Below are 26,336 nucleotides of genomic sequence, written 5' to 3' on the forward strand. Positions count from 1 at the left end.
CCCAAAAAGTCCTCTAAAAATACTGATCAAATCTAATTTCAGGAACAGATGACGTAATCCTGTAACACAGAGATTTAGATAATCAGTCCATAAAACACTTTGCACTGTTGTCTTATACCAGCTGTGACTGGCTACCAGGTGTTTTCCAACCTGCTTGCATGTATTTCTGTGTGTTTGTTTGCAGGACACACACCATTGATTAAAAAAAAATTGACAATGAAAAGTCTTTCAGAAAAATCCAAGCTACAAATACTTTGAAATATTCTTTTCAATCTAAAACCTTCTTGTTAGTAGGTTTAGATTATTCTTCTCAGTCTGTAGGGAAACAAATCCACAACATCAACATCCACAAAACACATCTACTCTCACAAATATATGTTCTCACCCCACAGAGCACTCTCTTATCCCAGCTTGCTTGTCTAAACAGCAAAACCACAATTTGTTGTGTTCCAGCAGTGCTGGCTGCTTGATGCCAAGTCCCTTTTAAATGTTTTTGCTATCTGGGAAAATTTTTAAAAATTACAGTCAAATGATGTAGCAGTGATGAACTATAGCGCAGTTCTTTACCTTTGTTTTGTTTTTCTTTCCTTGGCAAATCTTTGAAGAGAGGAGCAACTAGCCTTTAAGAGCAAGAGAAGTTATGCATTAAAAAAACAGGGCTCTTTTTTCCTTCTCTCAGTTCCCTGATTGCTCCTTTGCTTTCAAAGGAAAATACCCAAGGCCACTGAGAAGGAAAACAGAACAGACATGCAACTGGGTAAGCAAGGTCTGAAGGGCAGTGATTATCTGTGTCTGGAAAATATGAGGTTTGAAGCTCTATTTGCACTTGCTAAAGGGAGTTACAGAAAAGGTAGGAAGGAAGAAAAGGATCTTCAAGACTTCAGCTGGTCAATTCAAACAAGACTTATCAGATCAAGATCTGTGATGCCTTCATAGAGCTCTCGTAGTGAAAATGAGTGATGGGATAGGCACTTTCTAAGAGCACGGGTGAAAGAGTGACCAGAAAGAGAAGAATATGTTGAAGAACATGAATAAAAGACCTTTGGAGTTACTAACAGTGGGTAGCACTTACAAATACCTCCAGCACCCAGAGTGATGAAAACATTCTCCAGTCATTGTTTGATACTTCATGTGAAATCATCTGGGAAGGGGTCCCAACCTCTCTTGTGCATGTGCCCATCACAGGACAGACTACTCTGTCTGTCTGACAGGGAAAGAGGCAGCTACAGCCAGGGTGAACCTAATCTACAACCCCTGTACCCACTGTATTCTCACTTACCATGTGACTACAGGAAGCCTCTTATTTCTTCACTCCCCTGCAATGTGGTGGCAACGAATGACATTCCTGATCCCAGACACTATCAAGGACCAAACTGATATACAAGTAGTGAGGTCCAGAGAAGGAAGATACACCCTGTGTAGTTGTGCGTAAGGTCGTCAGTTTAGTTCAAAGAGAACTTGTTCGGATTGTCAAAGCACCAAAGATAGCCAAAAAGCTCACTAAGATAAATACAAATATTCACAGGCTGGAGGGATAAAAGGGCACTTCCACATATTCATAGAGGGGAGAACCTTACCTTTGCTGTTGTCCACAAATCAGTGAGGTAGAACATTTTGTCTGGATTGAAACACATTAAAAAGAAGACTTGCATATAGAGAGTATTCACTGAAGGCCCTTCCTGAGGGCTGGGTACCTGTCTGACTCCCTGTGAAAATCACTTCTCCCTTACACATTCTTCACCATTAAGGCTCTCTCTAGTCATGACCACCCTGCCCCCAGAGAACCCCGGGAAAGAACTCTTATGGAATGAAACTCTGACCAGAAGGAAGAAACATATGGACTAATTTCACTTTTGATTAAATTCAAGTTGGACCGCAGCACCCTTCAGTGTGAATGATTTGACAGATTACTGAGCAATATTTTATGACATTTAGGAATGGATTTTTCAAAAGGATCAGACGTTTATTTTTCTCTCGGGTTTTGCATTTTAAGGAAAGAACAACCCTTCCACTGCTTAGGTTTTGAAAGCAGGTAAACTTAGAGAGTGTTTTGATTTTTATTTTTAAACTATCTCCCTCCCCAGCAAAAACAATGTTTTTACTTTTGATAAATCTGATTCACTTATTCACATTTTCATAACATATTATTGCATCAAGGCTAGGAAATATTTTTTTATTGAAAGATATGTTTTTTCCATCTCAAGTGGTAGAGACTATATATCTCTCACACAATAATAATAATATACAAGAGTATATAGTATAATGTAGTACCTATTCATATAATTCCAAACAGAACATACACACACAGCTTTACTGTGGTTGTAATGTAGATATATTGAATAATATTAACCTTCTTTATAGTGGGAACCTACTTTTTATTATGCACATGAATTGACTATTAATAAAAACTGTTTGCACTTACATAGCACCTCACCCAAAAAAACTCTGGGATTTTCTCAGTGAAATATATTTCTGTTTTACAGAAGTCAAGAGCTACCACTTTCAAGTGCAAAGCTTCAATACAGATTTTTCAAAGTTATGTGGCAAATTGGAAAGCCAAATCAGGTAAAGAAATAAACACTTAAATTATAGATTATTAAAAATTTTTACATTTGTAAAGTCACCTCTTCACTGCTTTGGGGAAATAAAACTCCTACAGATATGAATCTAATTCAGTTTACTTGAATACTGACATTTGTTGAGATGCAATGACACAGGTTTTAGTCACATAAGGAAAGCATTCCAAGTTCCTGACAGGCTGTTCTAATCTATATTGAAGTCTGTGCTCCTTTTGGTGGTAGCTGAATTAAGCTGAAGGATGCCCTGGGCTGTGCCAACCTATCATTTGTAGGACACAAGACACACAAAGTCCAAGCCTAAGCTTTATTCACGTTGGGATCCTACTCACCAACCCATGGGTGTTTTGTCATGGAGGTGCTCTAGCAAAATGTAACTATACACAGATGTGGTTATAACTACATGTCTTTAGGGATAAAGAAAGAAGCTAAACCTTGACTCATACTGACTTAGCTCCATGAGGCTACATTGCTGAATATGCAAACCTGTTACATTGCATCTGTTGTCCAAATGGTGAAAAACCCACTAAACTCATACTGCCTGCAGATCCTGCCTGGTTGCAAACAGCATCAACACCCTCAAAGAGCCACTTCGTGGCTGAATTTTCTGATCAACATCAACCATTTGGTGATTACCAATCACATGCTATTAGCTTAGAATATCCTCACTGAAAGCAAGGGAATCCTGAGGCCCAAGGAAGTGGTTTTTTTTCTCCCTGAGTTTCCTTTTAGCACAGACTCATCATGTTTCCAAATCTCACCTTTAGGGTGGGATTAGATTCACTCTTGAAAGATACTGACTGCAGTGACAGTCATATAAGAACAGCTGTATGTTGCACAATTTTAGCAGTTCTAACATCACAGAAGCAGGCTGGGCAATGGACAAATGCTGGAATCTGGAACCCTTCCAGAAATGACCTAGCCTTAGACATTTTTTACTTACAATTCTATTACTGCTTTGCAGCAGGTTGGTTTTTTTTGCTTTTATATCTACCCCTTGTTTACTACATCTGTAACCACAGCCTCAATCTGAACAGCTAATGGCAGGATCCTAATTACAGGGTAAACAGGTAGGTTGGCACATCTTAAAAATAATACATACAATTCTTTTTACTTGTCTGCTTCTGGGCTTGTGGGTCTCTGCTGTGACAAGCATAGCACATGCTGCTAGCTCATTGAGATACACTGTTTGATCATTACCAACCACCAGGAGAGAAAAATGCTTCCATCAATATTATCTGATAGTTTATTTAGAGGATGTAAGCTGCAGAGATACTGCAGGAAGAAAATTACACCATCAGCTTAGATATGTGATGTCAGTGAATACATAGCATACACCTGCACTCGTAGTAAGGTTAAAACTGAAAAGGGACTTTTTGATTACCTAGAATTGGAATTAATAGACATTTGGGTTAAACAAGCCAACTCACATGTTTTAGAGTTACTCTTCAGGCTGTCTGCAAAACCAAGAAAATGGTACATACACTCCTAAGACCTTTAAAAAGTCTTAAACGGAAATACTTGTCTCAATACAGCACGAACCCCTGTGCCATCCAGTATCTGCCACCTTCCTCCTAATGCTGCCAATGACAGCTCCTGTCAGAAAGATGTAAAACTTAAGCGAAAACCCAAACTCAGACCAACACAGCTAGACAGGCTTACAGAAGGTGATGTTTCTATAATTAAAATGTGATTACAAGCTTCAGGTCAAAGTCAAACATTCTTTAGACATTAATAATCTGCACTAAGGACAGCATCACCAGCTGGTCAAGGGAGATGATTGTCCTGCTCAGCTCTGCACTGATGCAGCCTCACCTCGACTTCTGTGTGCAGTTCTGGGCACCAAAATATAAGAAAGATATTAAGCTATTAGAGAGTGTTCAAAGGAGGGCTACAAAGATGGTGAAGAGCCTTGAGGGGAAGCTGTATGAGGAGCAGTTGAGGGCACTTGGTCTGTTCAGCCTGGAGAAGAGACTGAGGGGAGACCTCATTGCAGTTACGACTTCCTCCTGAGGGGAAGAGGAGGGGGAGGTACTGATCTCTTCTCTGTGGTGACCAGTGACAGGACATGAAGCTGTGTCAGGGGAAATTTAGGCTGGATATTAGGAAGAAGTTCTTCATCTAAAAGGTGTTTGAGGCACTGGAACAGGCTCCCCAGGGAAGTGGTCAAGCACCAAGCCTGACAGAGTTTAAGAAGCTTTTGCATAACACTCTCAGGCACATGGGGATGGTCCTTGGGGATGGTCCTGTGCAGAGGACCTCTTGGGCATGGTCCTATGCAGAGCTGGATGTTGGATTTCAATGATCCTCGTAGGTCCCTTCCAGCTTGGGACATTGTGTGATTCTATGATAACCTCAATTCAGGTGCTACTGAATTCCATAAATCCTATGACATATTTTGTTTCTATTATTGTTCATTAGAAAGTGGTTCTTGGACCTTTTTTTCCCTCCTCCACTATCATCTTCAGTGGTTGTCTTCAGCTATGTAGGAAACTTTTTGCAAGCAAAAAGACTGAACCAAGTTCTACCTCTTAGCCTTTCAGGAAAGCCTCAATACTTCAGTTTTAATTTATGTTGGGTATAATAAATGAAGGAGGGGTTTATCCCCCATATGAAAGACAAAAATTAACTGGTGTTAATTGTTGGTTTGTAACTGTAGATTTCTGATGTTAAAGCATATAATGGCACAGATGATAAACTGCCTCTTTATCACACAAACCCAGTTGCCCCCTTCTGCTCTTAAGTGATAGAAACTTAGGAGGCAACCTACCAGGTATGAATGCAAAGTCATACTCTTATTTACGTCTTCTGATGGTGAGGGGGGGAAAAACAAACCAAAAAACCCCCTACATAAAGAGGTTTGAGTTTATTCTAGGGAAATTTCAATTCCTTCTTAAAAGACTTTTTATTTTTACTTTCCCATAATGTATGAAATAGTATCTAGCAGAGTTTGACGAATCTATTCCTGCACTTAATAAAGACTCCAGCTAAGAAAGTTTTATTTTTCCAGATTTCTTAAACACAAAAATCAATCTTGAGCCTGATTCACATCTAAAATAACCTTTTCAAACTTGCAAAAGCAAACAAGCAAACAAAAAGAGCATTAAAGTCCAACATGGTACAAAGGACTGTCAGAATTTCGAATTATTTGTAGCCTTGTTCTAGGGATGATACTGGAAAAGTGGTTCTCTGAATCTGTATAAAGACAGAACTAAAGGTGAAACCAAAATGTACATGCAACTCCTTCCTAGGACCAAGGATCCTCCTTGGACCAGAAAATAAAGGTTGTATCTCCTGTTACTTCTCAACAGTAAAGCTACTCAGTGGCTGTTCACAGGTTTGGCTCATTTAAATCCCATCTAGTGGGAGCAAATAAGGCCATTTTCAAGTCACTGTGAGGGAGGAAATGTAATCTTTCATCAAATTCTACTAAAGGAAGAATATGGGTGCAGGAAAAGCATTGTTCATAATTCCAGTTATTCCAGATATCACATAGAGTTTTGAACATTAAAAAAAAAATAATAAATAATTCTTGGTCTTACCCATACACATCTCTAGAACAACTTGTGACTTATATAAGTCACCAAGTGTAAAGTCATTTGGTACCAGCTGGTAAATTAACATCTTGATAATTATTTTACTTAGACAAGAAGGCATGGAAATCATGCTGCACAAAAATGTCCAAGTATGGTCCACTAACTTACTAGAATATTAAAAGACTTTAGTAAAATGAGTGAATAAGCAACCAAACCAGACTGCCTTATAACAAAAACAAAAAGGAAGAGGAATCAGAATTTGCTCTGCACTAATTAGACAAGGAGATATTAACAGGTATTACACCGGCTTATACACTACATGGCCATTTTCTAAGCAAGTCAAATTCTTTTGCAATTAGGCTTATGCAATCTGATAGACTAGAGTTTTTAGAATTCTTCAATGCAACGATTTAGAAACATCTGGACAACTTAGCAATGTCTGTTTAATAGCTAGCCATCTGTACCATAAGACTGTGTACTATGCTGGACTAAAAATTGAATTGCTTTCTGTGATAACACTTTTTTTCCTTTAGAATAGCTGAGGGTTTGGCAATAGGTTGAACACAGAAAGTTTTCATACAACCTTAAAGATCCTAAACAAGAAGAGAAGACAAAAGGCAGACAACTTGAACTCTTTCTTTAAAACCCTTATTTTTCAGAAAAAAACATATTCTGGTAGATGTCTGAGCAGCTCTCCAAACAAGTATGTTCAATAGTGAAAAACCCCTCCACACTCAATCAGCAATCATTTCTACCCTCACAAATTCCAGCTGAAAAAGGAAACAAGTTGGTGGAAAGAACTAATAAGCACAAAAGTATAATTTTACAGCAAGAGTCTGAATCACAATGTGTAGCTTTGCTACTAGCAATGTAGTATTTACAGTCTTTGGTTCCAGTGGATTGTAATACAAAGACAGGCCTTGAGGGTCAAGAGACTTGTCAAGTACAGCTCTTCCTCCCGTCAACTTGCAGAGCACTGTAGTTAAGTATTAGCAAGCCTACAGCATATTTGTTCCTTCAGTTGCTGGCAAATCTTTTCTGTGAATAATTGGGGCACATTAGATGAAGGAAGAAAACAAAAAGAGGAAGTAAGCCAGTCATGTCATCAAGTGAAACATATCTACTCTTTCCCTTGGATTTTTCTTATCCTCCTGATGACAAGCAAAAAAGAGATTAAATTAAAAGTCTCATTAAAATGATGTTGTTGTCCCCAAGGTGTATACATATATGTTTTGGAATTGTCACTCTTGTTATCTTTAGCAAAGTTTCAGCAATAAAGGAAAGGAGATGAAAACCCAACAAGTTCTACCAGGCAAAGAGCCAGGGTTCCAATTACAGCAAGTACCATGGGAATAAAAGTAATAGATTGTAATTGGTGCCCAAGGGGGAAGGTCAGTCTCTTTGGAACAATGGGGTCTTTGGTGGTAATTGAGTGAATGCTCCTATGAGAGCTTGCAAATGTCAGAAACACACTTGGAAACAGCAGCAAAAGGAAAGGTTTGGCATCCCAGAACACATGGAAGAGTTTTGCTGGTAGAGGTATTACAGAAAGGAAACAGTGAAACACTGTAACATTTTTTATATGATTTGGAAGATAGCTCTTGGCTCCAAGGTTTGAAATGTCAGACATAGTTTCAAAAGGTATTAGAGAAATTTATTTTCAAGATTAAAAAGAAATACTGCAGTGCACACTGGTGTTAGACACACAGGGGTCTGGGCACAAAAACAGAATCATGAAAGTGATTAAGAATGTAATTTAAGTACCATTATTGTGTTCCACTGTTTTCATTAAGAGTTTATCTTGGCAAACCTCTAAAAATTTAAAAGGAAACATTTCAAAACAAAATGGTTTTAGCTTTTCATCCTCAAACATTGCTTTTTAACATCAATCTCTTCACAACAGAAAAAAATCACCCCAGCAGAAAAAAACCTAATGTTTTGAATAGGAGTAAGTGCTTTCAACCAATATGATTTTTTTCTCTAAATAACAAAATCCATTATTCGTAATATTCTATATGCAATAGAAAACTTTGCAAATTTGATCCTTTCTTGTCAAATAATGTGTTAAGTGTTTCATTTCTTTTGAAACTATTTCCCCACCTCCAGTTTTCAAACTGCACTATCAGTTTAAGAAAAAGCAACAAAAGTGTGTTGGTTCACAAATTTATGGTAACTGTTGGCTGCACTCAGAATTTACTATTAAGTATTTCTCATCAAATCTTCACATGGTCTTCTTAGCAAACACACACAGAAACACTGTGAAGGTACGAGTGTGCCCTGAACATTCACCATAGTCTGACTACCCTCCGCTACCGATGAAAAACAGACCACTACTCTAGGGCTTGATCCATTATATCAGAATACATAGCTAGAACTCCTCTGATAGTTCTTTTTGAACATATTTTGGTCTAGTTGGTTTTTGTTAATCTCTCTACATCACCCTTAGCACTATCTCCAATGATTGCCATCATCAGTGCTATGCTACCTCAACAGCTTCCACTCCTTTGTTCTCACTTATGCCTAAAACATTTCCCTTTACAGAAATACTGGCAATATTTCTGAACAACGTAGAAGAGATTCCTCCACAAAAACACTGAGTTTGTGCACATTTGTGGGAGACTCGTGCCAATCTGAAAGCCACATCGTGACAAATAGAAGGATAATTCTATGTGTTCCTACCCACACCCTCTCTATGCCATTACTCTCAAAGTTGTGGTAAGCATTGTATTTTCCTTGCTCCCCAAGTTATATGCCCTTTCTAAAAGTTTTAATGCCTTTTTTGCTTACTAATGAGGAAGAGTTGGAGAGATGGGAATCAAAAGATGTAATAGAAAAGATACACATTACAGTGCCTTATTTTCAGTAAGTTTTGACCCTTGAATTATCTGTTTTGTGTTAACCTTGAGTCTTTTTTTTTTATTTATTCTTCTGGCTATGGGAAATCTCTCTCTGTTCCTGCAAAAGAAACCCAAGCCTTTTATTTAGTAGCACTAAAAGGAAAAGGTCATTTATGGCTTTTGCAATATCTTTTTCATACCAGACACTGAATGATTTCCATTTTCTCCAAGAAGCCTGGCTGCTTCCTCAAGGACCTCTTCCTTTCAATATGATATATGAGTCATCACTTGTTGGTCTCTAATTCTCATGCTATTTGCATACAAGTCAAATTCCACATTTTCTTAGCAGTAGACAACTTTATAATTACACTCATTAATCTTTGCCATCACTCCCCTCTCTGCATTTACTAGCACTTATCAATCAGAAATTTCATAATCAAGAATATTTTTCTTGTTTATTTTCTTCACTTTTTTCTGCTTGTACTCCAAGTACAGCTAGACAAAAGGCAAAACACTCAAGCATCCTGTCATTTAGTCATTCATTTCTTCATAACAACATATCTAAACTACAGGAGTGAGCAGTTGCAATCTGCTGATAAACACACCCTACAGACTACACTATCTGCCAGTTAACAGATACTACTTTTTTGCCAGCCTAGCAAGGGATGGCTGAGATCAGAGCTCCTGTGCTCAATACTCATACCACATTCATTATTTTTTACATGATCATTTCCGATGCACAAGAGAACAGCCATCATATGATTATCACAGTATCCCTTTAAGGTGAACTTCTGAAGTTGTATAGTATATGAAGACAATTTCCACACTTCATGACCAAAGAAGTATGTTCCTACCACAACACAGCAGCGAAAGGATATAAAAGTGAGATTTAGTTATGTATCTTCAATAGCTCAAAATCCAGAAGGTACCTGAAAGCAATCCCGCTGCACGTGTTTTTAGCCCAACTTTATGGGACATTCGACAAACTGATTTTCAACTACTTGGGTCTATTTTTCAAAGGAAAAAAAATCAATATTATGGCAAGTGGCTTTCTTCCTGGTTTAAACAGCCTGTCTTACTTATTGAAATGCATGGTGCTACAAGTTTGACAATAAGACAGGTTTGCTCTGTAATTAGACACATTCTTGCACTACCATCAATCTCAGCTGCCTGTATTTGATCTGCAACTAAAAACATATCACTCCGCTGCTCTCTAAACTTCTGGCATATATCCTCCCTAGCCAGAAGGTATTTCATCTGTTCCAGAATATTGGTAAATCATGGAGGAATTAAAAAGGGATAAAAAATTGAAGGAAATTCAACAAGAGATTACCTTGCATAAATTTTAACTGTTCAGTTTGTAGAAAACAGGAGACAGAGTCAGAATGGAAAGAATATCTTTAAAACCCTCCTCAGTCTGGGTGAATCTTAGCTCTAAAGCTGAATTCCATGGCTTATACCTCCCTATCATTAGTTTCAACACTCAGTGTGCCCTTGGAGACTTCTGTGAGATACAATGGCATATTGTAGTGCTACTTTGAGTGGGAAAATGTCAAAACTGCCACTATTTTTGATAGGCTTACAAGAGCAGAAGTGGAAGAAATGGCTTTTGATTTCACTTCATATACAAGAAGAGATAGGGAAGTAGAATAATGGCAAGGGCTTTGTGTGTAAATGGCTATTGTGAGAGCTGTCATATACTGTAGCCATGAATCAGAAAGTTTGGTAGCAAATACTGGCAGACACTTCAAAAGCAAAAATATTCACTTTGAAAGATGAGGCTCTGCCTTCACTTTGTTAACATGGACCAAATACTTGCTAATTATTGGTTTTCCCATGAACCCAGTATGAAAGACTAACAAATAGAGCACTAGCTTTACGATCACTCCAGTTTACATGTCTTCATGGACTTCAGAGGAACTACGGAACTGCAGCTCTGCTAGATCATATCCAACAGATGTGAGGAACAATCTACCTTTCTAAATTAATGAAAAATTTTTGCTTTATCCTTGTTTTCATATGAGATGGGAGGTAGTCTTCTGAAATGGAAATCAAGTCTACATTTGTTTATCTGGTTCACAGGTAGGTACCCTTGAACCAAAAGATATTACAAGCAAAAGTGAAAACTGTAATTGCATTAACCCAAGGACATCCCAAGAGTATCAGATTTTCCAGTTACCACCACCAGAGGCTTGTAATAGCAGTTGACTTAATCCTTCATTACTGCTGAACTGAAGAAAATTAAAGATTTTCCTCCCACGGGTCATGAACTCTTTACATGTGTATAGTGTTATCAGAAGTCCATTGAATCACTTCTGCAATCCAAAATAATTCTCTTGTAGGTTCAAGATTTCAACTCTTTTCTGATGAGGTGAAATTTTAAGCTAAAACTGCTCAACAAAAGAGATTTAGACTTCCATATTTAGAGAAAAGAAAGAAATGTTCTCCCACTGAAAGACCACTGGATTAAAGGCATATGTAGTACGAACTAACACAAACTGCCTATTAGATCAGCAAAACCAGCAGATAAATCCCATACCACATTCAACTCCCTCCCTCCAAAACACTCTCTCTGAAGTAAATAGAGGGCTATAAGTAACCATCACTTGTGTTCATAGCTTAGGAGACAAACAAATCTTGGGAATTTTTCATGTGCTATACAACAAGGTTTAATCCAAACAGAAGTTTTTATTTGATCAAATTTTTGTTTTGATCTGCAAAATACTGCAGTACAAAGTGGTTCCTCTCTTTTGTATGAGAAGACTTTCATTAAACGTCTACTACAACATTAAAAAAAACCACAACAAAAAAAACCCCACAAAAACCCCAAACAAACCAAAATAAAAAAAACACAACAAAAAGAAAACCAAACTAAACAAAAACCAACCAAACAAAACCCCCCTCAAAAAAACCCCACAGCCAGAGAACCCCAAACAATTCCAACAATTCACATCTGTGAGACAATACCTTCTTGGTCTCTTATGACTGTCTCTTTGAAGGCTGCACTTACAGCCTGCAGCTAACAAGGGCCTTTCCTTCCAAATGAAAAGAGAGAGTAAGAAAATAAGTGATTTTATCTCAGCAAGAGTGGACTGCAATCACACATTGGGTTATTGGCATGATGGATAGACCTGGGTTTCCCATTGTGCCTAATTTGCTAAGGATTGCCATCCCTTGACCACCACAGGATCTCACTCTACAGTGAGGCATGCTTAGAGCTCTGCTGAGCTCTAAGCTCTCCAATACAAACAGATAGCCTTCACACTACAATTTACAGAGACCTACAAGGAGGACACCACTGGAAATAACTGTTTTTCCTTGACTGAAAAAATCAAGACCTGCCATCACATCAGAGTTCTCAAAGCTTCCATGGTGAGACAGGTCGGAGAGAGGATACTTACAAGCGTTCCTAATCTGATTTTAGCAACTGAGGGTAGCAGACTGTAGAGAAAGAGCAACGTTAGGTAGAACTGTTCATCTCTACAGACATTTGCCCTAACTCTCAGAAGAGTAGGTGCAAAGGCGAGTGTAAAGCACAGAGTTCTGGGTCTTACTCTTTAAACAAATGGGTAGTTTATGTTCCAAAACCAGCAGTACCTTAAAGCAAATCAACTCGTCTACTACCACAGGATAGAAAGTAGCACTCAATCATTTCTATTTCAGCTAATAAGGGTAAATCTTCTACAGTCTTGACTAACAGAAACATTTGCCAACTATTCCGTGAACCACCATCCCCCCCCAATGCTAGAAAGAACAGAAGGTTAGGCTGTCATTCCCTTCATTTCCTTTAATTTAAAACTCATTAATAGAAATAAACTTTAAGTAGTTGGGGATCTAGCCAGCACTGAAACCCATACAATTATATTTACAATAAATATCTTCTATCTTGGAGCTACACACACAACAGGACAGTGCTTAACACACTGTGATCAAGGTGCTAAACTCAAGCACTAAAATAAAGGAAGAGGAAGGCATCTGTAGTCCATTCATCTTTAAAGGAGGAGGGGGGGAAGAGGACACTGTACTGCACAGCAATTAAAATCTGAACTATTGCAGGAATAAAGGGAAAAATCAAGGCAAGTTTGAAGAAAGGAAGAGAGAAAATAAAAGAAACACAAAAAACATACCACAAAAATTCAAACCCACAGGAAATATCTGATGCACTAGTCCTATTAATAGCATAAAAGTTACTGGCAGATACTATCACTCAGCATTTTGTTAATTAACTGAAGATACACAGATACAAGGGGCTTGAAAGTACAAAGAACGAATGGGTTGCACAAACTGGTTCTCTGCAAAGAACGCAGTGTGCTTCCTACAAGGATACAGTGTCTAAATTAGGCAGCAGCACTTTCTGAGTCAAAGAAAATCTCTAGTTAAACAAATTGTAGAGTCCCCACCACCATTCATTCACTTTTTATGTGTGTATGTCTATGATTTTCCATGAAATTGGTAAAAACAACCTATCTGAAAAGGTTTTTACAAAGAAAGACTGTAAAACTTAGTGCATGTGAGCTCCTAGGAAAATGACAGACACACTTCTGTGAAAACAGATTTTCAAGATATCTACTTGGATTTCTGTTTTGGTTTAGTTTTTAACCCATCAGCATTATGCCCAAACAGTATTTCTTCACGTAGAAGCATGTAAATAATTTTCTTTTCCTTCACAAAAGGCTCTATGAACCTAACAAATAAACCAATGTTGACATACCTAAGCCTAGGGATTTATTGCACATTGGGGATTCTCTCTTCTGAAGACTTGTTGACAAATACTCAAGACAGGCTCCGTGTCTTTGGCAAGATCCATGTGTAACATTTTTTTGCCTGATCTGTGCCATCAGTCATAAGACCAGGTAGCACAGTAATTCAGTGTAAGGAGAGAATACTAAAAAACTGTTTCCACTTCTCATTGCCACTTATACGTTGCTATGTTAGTCACCATTTTCTATCATTTCCTTCAGAAAATACTGCAATTCAGAAAAATACCAAGCAACAGCAATATATCTTCAATTTGAGTTGTAAATAACAGTTGACTTTGTTCTGATTTTTGTTTTCAAAGCACCCTTTTGCAACATGACATTGCCTACAATGTCTGGTTAAAGGATTTAAATTTGTTCAATAAAGAAACAAGAACTGGCAGTCAGAAGCTTTTAGAAATAAATTGGCATTCATGGGCTGTGGGAAGCTTTGCAAATACTGGGTATTTATAGACACTTTTTTTTTCCCTAGATGTAGAAGAAGAAATAAATTATAACAAAAAATATATTTAACACATGTTGTCATTTGTTGTTTTCCAAAATGCGAAAATAATCAGAAATTCATTAACAAATCTATTAATTATTTTAATAAATCGAATTACATGCATTCTACAGTTCACTGTTCCTACTGCTCTTCTTTACAAAGCACAGACAAGACATACATAGATGATACACTTGTTTTTTTCATTAGAAGCAATCACCTTGAGTCAGTTAAGTTCAAAATTTACCTTCTGTTTCAACGGAATTATTCCTAAAAGTTAAACACTAAAAGACTTTTGTTTTTTCCAAAATAAGGAAGCTTCAGAAAGTTAAGTACATGCTGACCCCACTTATGGATCACTGCTGTAGCAAGGTCTCACATCCAATAACTTCAAGATAAAAAATGCACCATTTCTTATCCACTACAGAAGAAGCCTTTTCTCTCTGCTAAGGAATGCCTTGTGGAAAAAATGACATCAAAGGCCGCAGGTGTAGTCAGAAAAATCAGCACATACAACACATATTTAGGGAAAATACAGTTAGCATTTGCCAGTATTAACTGTGGCAGTGTATAAACCCTTCACATGAAGAGCTGAGTGTTATAAAATTCAGGGAGTTTAGAATAGTTGAGCTCCACATTTTAAAACAATTTCTGCAGCTACCCACCCAGCCTACATTAGTGAAACAAGATGCAACTTTCAGTGACCAAAGTTTCTGAAACTGTTACCAAAATTTCAGGGGAGAAGAGGGAATCAGGTCTCAGGATCCACAGATTTTTATTGAAAATGTTTTTGGTGGTAAAATTTGTAAATATGTTTCCTTCAGCTTTTCATTCCACAGTGGGTATAATAAAAACCTTGAGGTTTAATATAGAAGTGTTTTTTAGTGTGGAAACATAATGTAGCTCTACGCTCTCTCCCCAGTGCCCTCTTAACCTGTGGGACTAGCTAAGTGCCTAAAGTCAAATGTTTGTTGAAGGAATGGCCTGATGTTCTACAGAAATAGACAGCATAAACCAGGCCTCCAAAAGTTTCCCTGCAAGACTAATTCAGCTCCTGCTGAAAGAAGTTTTGAAAAATTCAATCTTGGACCATTACATAGGTCCTCTCATCCCAGGTGTTGCAGCTTTCCTCTGGCACTGTCCCATATTGATTATAGGCCAACTTTAGTGCAGTCTACTGCCAGAACAGATAGTTCCACACTTCCACCTGAAAGCTTTTTTCTTTCATCTATTTAGGTTTTGAGCTGGAAAGGGATTTGTTTTCAGGCAGATCAGTCCTCGATCCAGCTCACCAGATGGCAACACAAACAAAGGTGGCTGTGCAAGGAAGGGAACAGGAAGGTGCAGCCAGACATCATGAAGGCTTTTCAGGGCCAGGCAGTTGGCTTAAAAAGCTTGCAAAACCCTTAGTTTCTTCTTAGCCTTCTCTGCAGCACCATAGCTAAAGGATCCTACAGATTTTTCCCAGTTGAAACCCTTAGTTCTAGAGAACAGTATTATCACTCTCCAACAAATATCAGGTGTGATAATAGAGAGAGATACATAATCCTCCACACCACAGTTTCTGTTTCAGGAGACCACCTTTCAAACCTCAGAGCTGAAGGACATTCAAGTGATCTGATAATTTCATTCTTTAGCTTCTAGAGGAGAGCTTCATCTTCATCAGGGGTCAGATGCAATGAGATGACATCTCTTCATTAATTTGGAACCATTTAATATCAATTTAATCTGCTAAGCATTGTCCTCTCTGGTTAGGACAGCTCCCTCTTCCTTTCACAGTCCCAAACCATGCACAAGGACTGAAATCAAGGAATAGAAAACTATTCTAGCCATGTTCATATTCCCTCTGGAAATGAGCTGGCATAGGGCCTTCCAAGCACTGCATATGCACTGCTGGTAAGTCAAGGGGACAAGGGTGCCAGCACTGCCATTTATTTAATCACATTTTTGTTTTCTTTTCATTCTTTTTTTCTTTTTTTTTTTTTTTGAACCAATGTATGAGCACATCTGAAATTAATTTACTAATAATTTCATGATGACTTAAATACATTTTAGTTTCCACACCAAAACTCCAGTAAGTAATAATTGCCTATTACACAGCATATGTGAGAGTACAAGTCATCATTATCATTATGAACTGTCCTTCGTCTCTTCCTAGTACCTCCAAATTACAAAAATTTTGTCAAAAATGTATCTCAAAGAAGGCATCCAGATTCCTTTTATTAATATGTCAGTGTTATAAATTCTTAGTAAATTGTTATTCAGTAGGGTGTCTAGATGATTAAAACCTTCTGGGCTTTGGAAGGCATTTTCTCTGCAGGAATTTGTCAAATCCTGTTCAGTTCACTATTGGGAGCACTTAAAAGACAAATAATGTTACATAAAATCTGGCCACTGTAGATGCATTTCTGCCATTTTAATGAGTCTCTCTCCCTTTCAGACAACAAAATCATCACCTTCCAGAAGGTAAGGAAACAATTAAATGCCCATTACACCTATTCATTTAATAGCCACCTTTTCCTGAAGTATTTTCCCTAAAATATACTTGTAGTTAGCATACGTGGTACAATTTGGTTTATATCTTGATAAAGCTACACAACTTTTCAAGGCAAGACAGACAGAGAGAGATTCCTGCCATTTAAATACTATCAGATACTGAGGAAATTGGAAGAGATCTCCAGGACAGAAATAGCATCATTAAGTCAAAATAAGCCAACCACATTATCACCTACCTTACGTTTGTTTGTTGGGCAAACGTACAAGTAGCTCAAAATAGTCTTCAGACCAACTTTATCATTTAGTTTCTCGTATGTTGTCCCATAATCTGTTGACCTACAATTCAAAAGAGATTTTTATAAGTACAAACACTTAATCACAAAACCACAAGTCACTTGGCAGCTTTTCAATATAAGTCATGCTTTAAATAGCAGAATGGCTCTCTAGAGCTTTTTCAATGATTCATGTAGTATATAATGATACTTAATTATATACACATAGCATCATGTGAGTGTTTATAATTTGCATTTAAATTAGATTAGGAAAAATTAAACCAGCATCTTCCCAAAGCATTTTAAAATAAACATGTGCAATAAGAAATGCTAAATTTTGCATACAGAAGATTACAATGATTGTCAGAAATGCCAAATAGCAGACAGCAAGAGACTAAGGTTATCAATTCATCTTATACTCCAAGCTTAGACAAATTTTGTTAAGATGTCTTACTGTATTCCAAAGTAGTTGCTCCACCTGATTGTTCAGTGAAATTACAATTCTGTTTTCTGCAAAAATCATCAATGTCCTTTTGAAAACTTAACTGCATGAACATTAGACGTACAATTTATACGTTGTTGGTCTTGTTGTGGGAGTTTTTTTCACACTGACTAGCAGAGAGCATGAACACATGCTTTATTCTTCCTTTAAAAGCCACTGTTTGGTAGAGAAAATAAAATATTTCTAGTATGAGGGTTTCCCATAAAGACAGTGACTACATGGCTTGGGGAGGAACAAAAGACATGAACAAGCAAGACTGTGCAGAGTTCCTGTAACACGTACTCTTAACATGTGACTGGAACCTGGAACAATCATCAGCAGAGGTTTTGTTCGTTATGCAGCTCATGCTTGTCTGAATTCTGTCCCTGCATCCTGGGGATTTAGATAACCAGTCCAAACCAGTACAGTTGGTACTCTGTACTAGTTTGAACTGTATCCATAAATTGCAGAAAAACGACATGTATCTGGGTAGCAGCAACTTTTAAAAGCACAACATTCCTGTATCTCATCTGTAACATGTACAAATGGCTCCATATCGAACTTCACTTCCAAGCAGTTACATCCTTTGTGCTAAGCACTCCAAACCCACACATTCTAAAGTAAATTCTTGGCACCCATTATTTGCAAGTTCTTTTCTATCTGGTCAACAATGGCTAAATTTACAAAGGTATTTAAGACACTTAATGGGGTTTTTTTTGTGGGTTTTTGGGTTTGTTTGAATATGGAGGGTGTTAAGTTTCTGCATCAGGTTCCACATCTACATTCATACCACAGCTTCCGGGATTTCAGATTTTGCAATCACTACATGAATAAAACAAGAAAGCAGCAGCTTGGGGCTTTACCCATTAAAGATGAATTGCACTAAAATGCAGATTTGCATTAAAATTGAGTCTTTCTCTTCAGCAATTTTATAGAAGCCTTTGCACATATCTGCCTGCTCATATAACAACTGACATATGATTTGCATCCATAGATTTTTCCTTTCCCCCCAATAAACACATGCACGTGTGTGCATATATGACCTTTGGTGTTTGGAACATTAATGTCAAATTCTCACCCGCTGATTGATCTTTCCCTTTATAAGGTCATCTCTCTCAGAGCAGATGTAAACTAACTGAGCTATTTCTTTAGTGGACTGAGCAGTAGGATACTGTTATGATCATTGCTGTTACCAAATATTTCAGAGATGCTCCAGCATTGAGGCGAAGGGATCCACAGTAGGATGCTGAACACAGCCTTGCCAAGGACTGCTGCTTCACTTTGTTGTCTTGTCCTACCTCACCACCCAGTCTTCTCAGAAATTAGTATTTCTGTTACTGCCTGCCTAAAACCCAAAACCTACCCTTTCTGCGAAGTTTGAGCTGATAAAGACATGTAAAGACTGTAAGGACCAAATCTGACCTGCAGAGCTAGGAAAAATACATTAATGAAATATTACAGCTCTTTTTTATACCAGTGACAGTGAATTCAAAATGGGATCTTTCAAAAGGGGATGGGAGCAAAGAAAATCTGAGACATAAAACTTGCTTTGAAGTTGTTCAAGAAAAGCAGCCGGAACCCCTGCCAAAGCACAGGCAAACTGATGTCAACAGCAAATGATAATCTTAGTCAGAATTGCCAGCCACTTCTTTCTTCAAATCTCTAGGCAATTATTTTGCATTCATAGCTTTATTTACAGGTAACACTATATACAGATGAAGTATGTGCTTCTGTCAACATCTATAAAAGAAACTGAAAGATTGGAAAGCTTAGAAAAACATCATTTTTTTTGCAGAAGAACAAATTCACAAGCAATCAAAGGAGCTACTATTAGATCTTACTCTCATTATGAAGTTCCAAACTGACAAATAGCCAGTCCTTCTACCTTCCTAGTTACCAGGTGTTTCTCTTGCACCACTTTACAGTTACCCTTTATTTTAACAGGGAGGTAAATGCTACATATACAACAGCAGATAGGAACCCAGTAGTGCTTTAAAACAAAGAAATGGTAATAGATACACACACAGAGCAGTGGAACAGAAAAAAAAAAATGTATCAAATGAAACACTGCACATATGTGAAGCCTCTGTCGGGATCTAACCCAGGAGTATCACCAACCTGCATTCATCTTATTCCTAATATACATATATGTATACAAGCAGGCATTGATTAGCAGCCTAGATAATGAGTTTTTTGTTTGTCTTATTAAATGGGTGTATAAAGCAGCAAGAGAATCCTAACCTATGCAAACATATCAGCTGTTTGACAATCCAGGAAGCCAGTCTAACCGGGAAGGGCTGCAAAAGACATATGGACCTCAGCAGGGTGTAGGCACTAATGACAGTGTAGGATCAACAAATTCAATCCCAGTCATCTGAAGGGGAATGGATAGGTACCAAACAACATCTCCCACACTTGTTGTGGAAGGCAATGCTTCTCTGAAGTTCTGTAGAGAGAAGTCAGTTTTAGTCCTTCTCTGTAATGTGAGTTGAGCAAGCAAATGTTTGTATAAATCATGGGAAAGGATTAAACCCAGGACCTGTGGAGCTGGAAACACAAAAATTAAACTCTATCTTTGATCCATCTGCTGAATAGCCACAGCTACTGAAATAGATATATTTAAATGGTGAACAGTAAGCCCTATTTTATTGTCCCTAGTGTGGACATGTGTGATGCAATGGTTTCCCAAATTGTGTGGGGGAGTATGTTCAGATCTATGTTAAGAGATTGCAGATGTTACTGAAATGCAGACGACACTAAAAGAATAATATTCAGAAAAAAAAGTATTTAGACTCAGTTCTGAACCTCACACCTGTCCCACCATATTAGTTGTAATTGCTTCCATTAAATCCCAAATTTTATCAGCAGCTGTTTAAAATCCGACTCCCTACTTTTTCAGTAAAGCAGAATGATTTCTGCAAACACCCAAGCAGATAAACATTTTCATTATTACTAGCTCATTTCACAGTATTAAAAAATACCCCAATTCTACGATTGAAGCTCTGTCTTTCCCAGTAATAAACTAAAACAAAACTAGAAACAGGTAGGGTAATTTATATTTTGCAAACTATTCGCAAGGAAGCTGACATTTAAATAACTTTATTATTATTCATTGACAGGGCTTTTCCCTCCCCTCCCGTCAGGGTAAATGACATTTCTATTTCAGTATTATAATAAACTCCTACACATTTTAAATAAAGTCACTGAATTTCATTAGTCCACCTACTGTCATGAATATATCTCAATCCATTTCTACCAATATTTCACAATTATAATAGGCATTCTGAATCAACCAGTAACATGAACCCTATGCTTCTCAAGAAGTGCAGACTGCCATTCAGAGAACTGTCAGTTTGAATATATAGATTAAATAAATTCCCTAGCAAGTTGCTGTTTACTCTCCTTTGTTACAAATTTAAGGTTGCCTGTACTTATTTTACATAAGCTGCTGAAGATTTGAAGAATCAAACAATTGATCATGTGGTCAAGGTGGGGTTTTTTGCTCAGGATCTTTCTGGAACACTCCATGAGAAAAAAAGAAAAAGATTACTTGCAGATCTTAAGCTGTCTCATGCCTCCTGCCTATTAGAGTACAGCTTTCTTTCCCTGTTAACAGACTAAGTTTCTTGTTATAACACACATCATTAAGAAGCAATCACTTTAATTGGCACCATTTACTTTTTTTTTTCTTTTTCCCACCCATTACATCTGGTTTTCACATATTAACTCGACTGCTTCCCTCACCTCCACTATGAGAACATTGTCTGTGTTTCATGTCCTTACCCTCTTTCCTCCACAGTTTAGTTTGTTGTTCTGACCACGGTCCAAGTGGCAGCTGGCCCTGGGAGGCAGGACCAGAAACACCTGTAATGTGGTTAGGGAGCAGCAGAGCAGGGCAGCCTGTCATGACCAGGAGCAGTGTGAAGAGATGAGCTCTAGCCTGTTTCTCCTTCTGCACAGAAATTCACCTCTGGCAGAAGTCAAGTATTTTAAGTAAGGAACAGCAATGACTATTAGATCATTTTTTCCAACCTCCCACATAACTAAGTTTGCCACCTAGTTTGGCTCCAAAGGGAATGGCCAGTTGAGCACAAGATTTGCCAGTTGCTACTGTATTAATCTCTACACGAGCAGATTTTTGGAAAGAAGCCTTTCAGACTGCAGAAGGCAGAGCTGTGGAGCCGCAGTCTGCACTAACAAAGGGCTTTCAATTGAACAAGTTTTTAAATAAAGGAATAATTAAGACATTAAAAATGATCTTTCATGTCTGAATGTGAAAAATACTGGAGCTGGTAATTCTGGGGAGTATTTGTATTCTTATGTGCAATGTTTTCCGCCTGTTTGTAAACTGCTGTAGAGCTGTTGACTTTTGTTTGTTTGTTTGTTTTTTTTTCTGGGGATGCTTCTAGGTTGAGGTGCTATTCCCCCATCACTTAAATTGAAACTCTTTACTTTGGTTTCATAGCCAGGTACTAAAGTTTCCCATTGATTTTTACCATACCACCATGTTTCACAACAGCTAGTAATGTCAAAGTCTTCTTCAACAGCTAATCATTTATGTTCACATGTTCTTCCTATTAAGCCTTTCACTAGGCATTGACAGATATCACTTTTGGTCTGATGCCTGTTTTGATTTAACTCCTTCATGTGTAACTCTGGTATTTTTATCAGAAAGTAATAATGACCCCAATCTCAGTTTCTCTCTCAGAGTGATTTTTTTTTTTTAAATTCCATTCCTTATTTTCTTAGAATGTTACTTTTGCTTTGCAAATTACCTTGCTTCATCTGGATACTTTTCAGCACTGTCTGTCTTTCTAACTCATTGTACAAATAATTCTCCAAGGCTTTGCCTATTTCTAATGGGATCTATTTGCCTAGCTCATAGAAAATGATACATTTTGAAAAGTTTTAGAACTCCACATTGAAGAACAATTGCAAGGTGTAAACACAGTGAATCCTGTGGCCTTGGACAGAATTTCCATGTAGCAGAGGCAGACCTTGCCCTCATTGGTTTCTCTCCTGAGGTCACACTCTGAATGGCTATCAGTCCCCCTCCCCAACACACAGTTTTATATTTGTTCTTTAGAAAACAGGACACAGAATTTTTATTTAAAACTCCTGTAGCCCACCGAGCAGCCCAGGCCTTTCAATACCGAACTGATTCATGTCCCTGACACTGCCTCTGCCAAAGGCCTTTTTGCAGTTTGGGACCAACTCTACTGCATCTTTAAGCCTTCCCTGGACTCCTCTTCTTCACTTTATTAATGAATTTGGCTGATGTTTAACTATAGTTCATTTACTTTCAGCAGGGATTAGGTTAAAATGAAGCTAGTTCAGAGAGGCTTTTTTTTTTCCTTCATAAGAGTTTGGTTCAAGAGGGCAGTGTTAAGTGGTCTTACAGCATTGACAAGCCAAACAGTTGGTTAGCATTTCTTTAAATGGCTGTAACAGCACAGCATATGTCACAACATTAAAACACTTCAAATTTATCCAGTTGAAATTATCTTTATAGACATCTCAAGGGTACAGAAAAATAAAACAGTTTGAAACTTGAGGGACCGACATGTTTCACTCCCTTAGTGAACACGCTTATGATTCCTCTTTTTCATGAGGCCCTCAGCAGGCTGGCAAACAGTATTGTTCCCACCTTCTATGTGGAGGAAGTGGAGGGAAAGACTAGATAACTAATCCTACATTTGAAGGAAGTCTGTGACAGAGCCAAATGTCCCCTCAGGCTCCACCATCTTCCCACTCTACCCTGACAGCTAAAGTTTTCTGGAGTTTTGTGTGCGTAAATAAGGATTGGAAAGAGTCTTGATATAAGTGTCAACAGGACAAAATTAAATACAGTTTAAATAGGCATTTTAAAACAGACTTAAAACTCCATTTTTGAAGATATTTTACTTCCAGTTTGAGTTGTGACTATGGATTTAACTATAAATTATGAATTTAAAGTTATGAATTTAATGAAAAGTGTATTTTTTTGCTTATGGAAAGAATTTTCTCATCACAAAATAAAGCTTTCCACCTGCAAAAGCCACGAAAAAGACTTAGAGAGGGAGCAAAAAATTGCAAAGAAACAATAGGAAACCATGAAATTGACATTTCTCTGCATAATCAGTTAAAGTAATTCAGTTTTCTTCTTTTCCTTTTTAATCAACTTTTATTTGGAGTGATCTACATGAACAGAAGTATACACACTCAAATTCCTTGTAATTTTCAGCTTAATACAGTTCAGATGATTATTGTTATAAATAATTTAAAGATGTGACAAGCAGGAGAAGCAACTCATATTTTATCATCCAATCACAAGTTTACATATTGGTTTGGATAATTATTCAAAATATTACCCAAATACAAAACAAAGGAAATACGGGAGTGGAAGGGCCACAAGATATTATCTGTAGCTGGCACAGGTAAGTTGCTTGTTTCTCCTTCAAATAATGGTTGAAGAAAAATAAACTCGGCTAACTTGCCTTCTCTACTGTTTCAGTTGAGATTTAGTAACACCCAGGTTACCAACACACATAAACAGAGAATACCTGTCCCTCTGTCTCTATCACATACAAAATAAGGACCATCCATCCCTTTGCACATATTTAGTAGAGGGCCTTCCAAAATCTGTAGCCACATGACTAAACCTCTTACACAAGCTGCAGGCACAGGTCACCATTTCTTAGCCATCCACACTCCTGTTATGATCTGGGGCTGCACAAAGCACATACACAGGTTTCAGTACAACCCAACCACTACGGCTTCAGCAAACCTCACATTTCACCCTACAACACATCTTCTGTACCTTTCAAAAGGCTGAGGAGAAGGAAAAACCTTTGCAATTTAGAAGGTTTTAGGAAAACAAGTAGGAGCTCAGTCTGTCTGAAGCTTTGAATTTCTCTGTCAAGGTTAACTAGAATTTGGTCAATAGCTTCAGAAGTCATGGGATGGTGATGGTGGCAATATTCCAACAGGAGAGAAGACAGGTTGTATGGGATAAAAGGAAGTCATGCAACTAGGGTAAGGTTGTTTCTTACTCTATCAAGTGAAAGGTGAAGGGAATGGTCAATTATGATGAACATGCAAGTGTTCCCAGCTGAACAAAACAAAAGAGCAAATCCACTCATACCACAATGTATAACATTAGAAAGCAGCAAGACTCACAACTGTTTAATGCAAAGACAAGGAAAAGAAGAATTCTTCTAACAATCAGGGTAGCACATGAGTGCCAAGCATGGTCCTGATTTTTGACTGGGATAGAGTTAATTTTTTCTTAGTAGCTGATAGTGTTCTGGTTTGGATTCAGTATGAGAATAGTGTTGATAACACACTGATGTTTTGGTTGTTGCTAAGTGGTGCTAACCCTATGTTAAGGACTTTTTAGTGTCTCTTGCTCTATCAGTGAGGAAGCGTACAAAAAGCTGGGAGGAAGCATAGCCACGACAGCTGGCCCAAACCAGTCAGAGGGATATTCCATACCACAGATTATCATGCCCATTTTATATGAATTGGGGGAACTACCCAGAAGAGGGGCCAAACACAGTTCAGGGAAGGGCTTGGCATCTGTTAGCAAATGGTGAGCAATTGTATTGTGGATCACTTGCTTTTCTTGGGTTCTCTCTCTCTCTCTCTCCTTGAATTATTATATTTTACTTTGTTTCAATTATTAAACTATTCTTATATCAACCCAGGAGTTTTACTTTTTTTCCTGATTTTCCTCCCCATCCCAACAGGGAGGGGAAAGAGCGAGTGGCTCTGTGGTGCTTAGCTGCCAGCTGGGGTTAAACCACAACACTAGACTGGCAAGACTGAAAGTCAACATAAACTTCAAAGTCTCTTCAATTGCCCAAGCAGAGCATGAAGCTCTAAGTCCTGTAAGTGCTTTTGAGTCCTCTAAGTGCTTTTTTATCACCTGAAATCTTGGAAGAATTGTGCTGAATGGGTTTAAGTACTCTTGTCCTGAAATCAAAGTGATCCACCTGAATTGATCTACACTGTCCTTGATATGATGCAAAACTTGTCTCTTTGTGAACTGCTAAAGACTAGCTCATATCTATTGTGCTAAAGCACAGTATCCTTTGCAGAAACCAATCACACCTATATAAGCCATGGTGAAGAACCCATGTTGCTCAGTCAGCTCCTTCTTGGAGACATTTAGTAAATTCACTAGAAGATAAAACCTAGGGAGGAGATAGTCTGTGGCATAGATAATAAATAGTAAAGAACCAAAAATAAAAGGAGGGAAAGCTAAAACACCAGTGTGGAGGTATTTGTTTCAGCTCTGGTGACTTGTATCCCTTTGCATAATTTCTCTTCAAATCTTCCCAGTTTACCAAACTATCCATGGGAGAGCATAATTCGGACCAAACTTTCATGTGTGAAAATTCAGAGGCATTTTGTGCTTGCAAGATGTCATTACAGGATTTTTTAAATACCAGTTTTTGATGCCACTGCCTTTTTTAGGGGAAGTAACATTCTGTTGTATTGTGGAGATGGGCTTTTTAACCTTCAGGCTTCAGAAACATTATTGCATGAAGGTTGGATACCCAAAGAAAAGAGCAACATCAAATATGTTAGCAGAAAAAAAGATCAAATTTGGATTAGATGGGAAAAATGCACTTTCCTCCTCCTCCCTTTTACTACTTCTCTAATTTTAGATGTCTGTCCCATCTTGACTGACAAATAACCCCCCTTTTACTGCACAGTGTAATGGCTTCTCATGTCAGCAGGTTAAGAACAGAGGATTCTGGCAGTTGATTAAATCCATATTCAGATTCCCCACTCCTCTGCCTGCTGATCCAAGATGAGATCCCAATCACACACTCATGCAAATCTGAAGTATTTACTATGGAAATGCACCACCATAAACATGGAACTGGACAGCTTCAACGATCAATTTGCCCTGG

General features: G+C 37.9%; 1 protein-coding gene across 9 annotated transcripts in view; it reads right to left on the minus strand.

Moving 5' to 3' along the window:
- Window positions 1–26,336, minus strand: part of SORCS1 (sortilin related VPS10 domain containing receptor 1) — a 270,529-nt gene that overhangs the window by 132,597 nt on the left and 111,596 nt on the right. For 7 of the 9 annotated variants that reach the window (XM_027648093.1, XM_027648089.1, XM_027648094.1 and 4 more), the window contains one exon: window positions 16,920–17,019. In XM_027648093.1, the coding sequence (XP_027503894.1) occupies window positions 16,920–17,019 (100 nt within the window). Of the gene's footprint in view, window positions 1–16,919; window positions 17,020–18,799; window positions 18,859–26,336 lie in introns of all 9 variants that reach the window. The other 2 variants (XM_027648091.1, XM_027648090.1) reach the window with 1 other exon arrangement.

The sequence above is a fragment of the Corapipo altera genome, unplaced genomic scaffold (assembly GCF_003945725.1).
Source record: "Corapipo altera isolate COAL_440 unplaced genomic scaffold, ASM394572v1 56, whole genome shotgun sequence".
NCBI lineage: Eukaryota > Metazoa > Chordata > Aves > Passeriformes > Pipridae > Corapipo > Corapipo altera.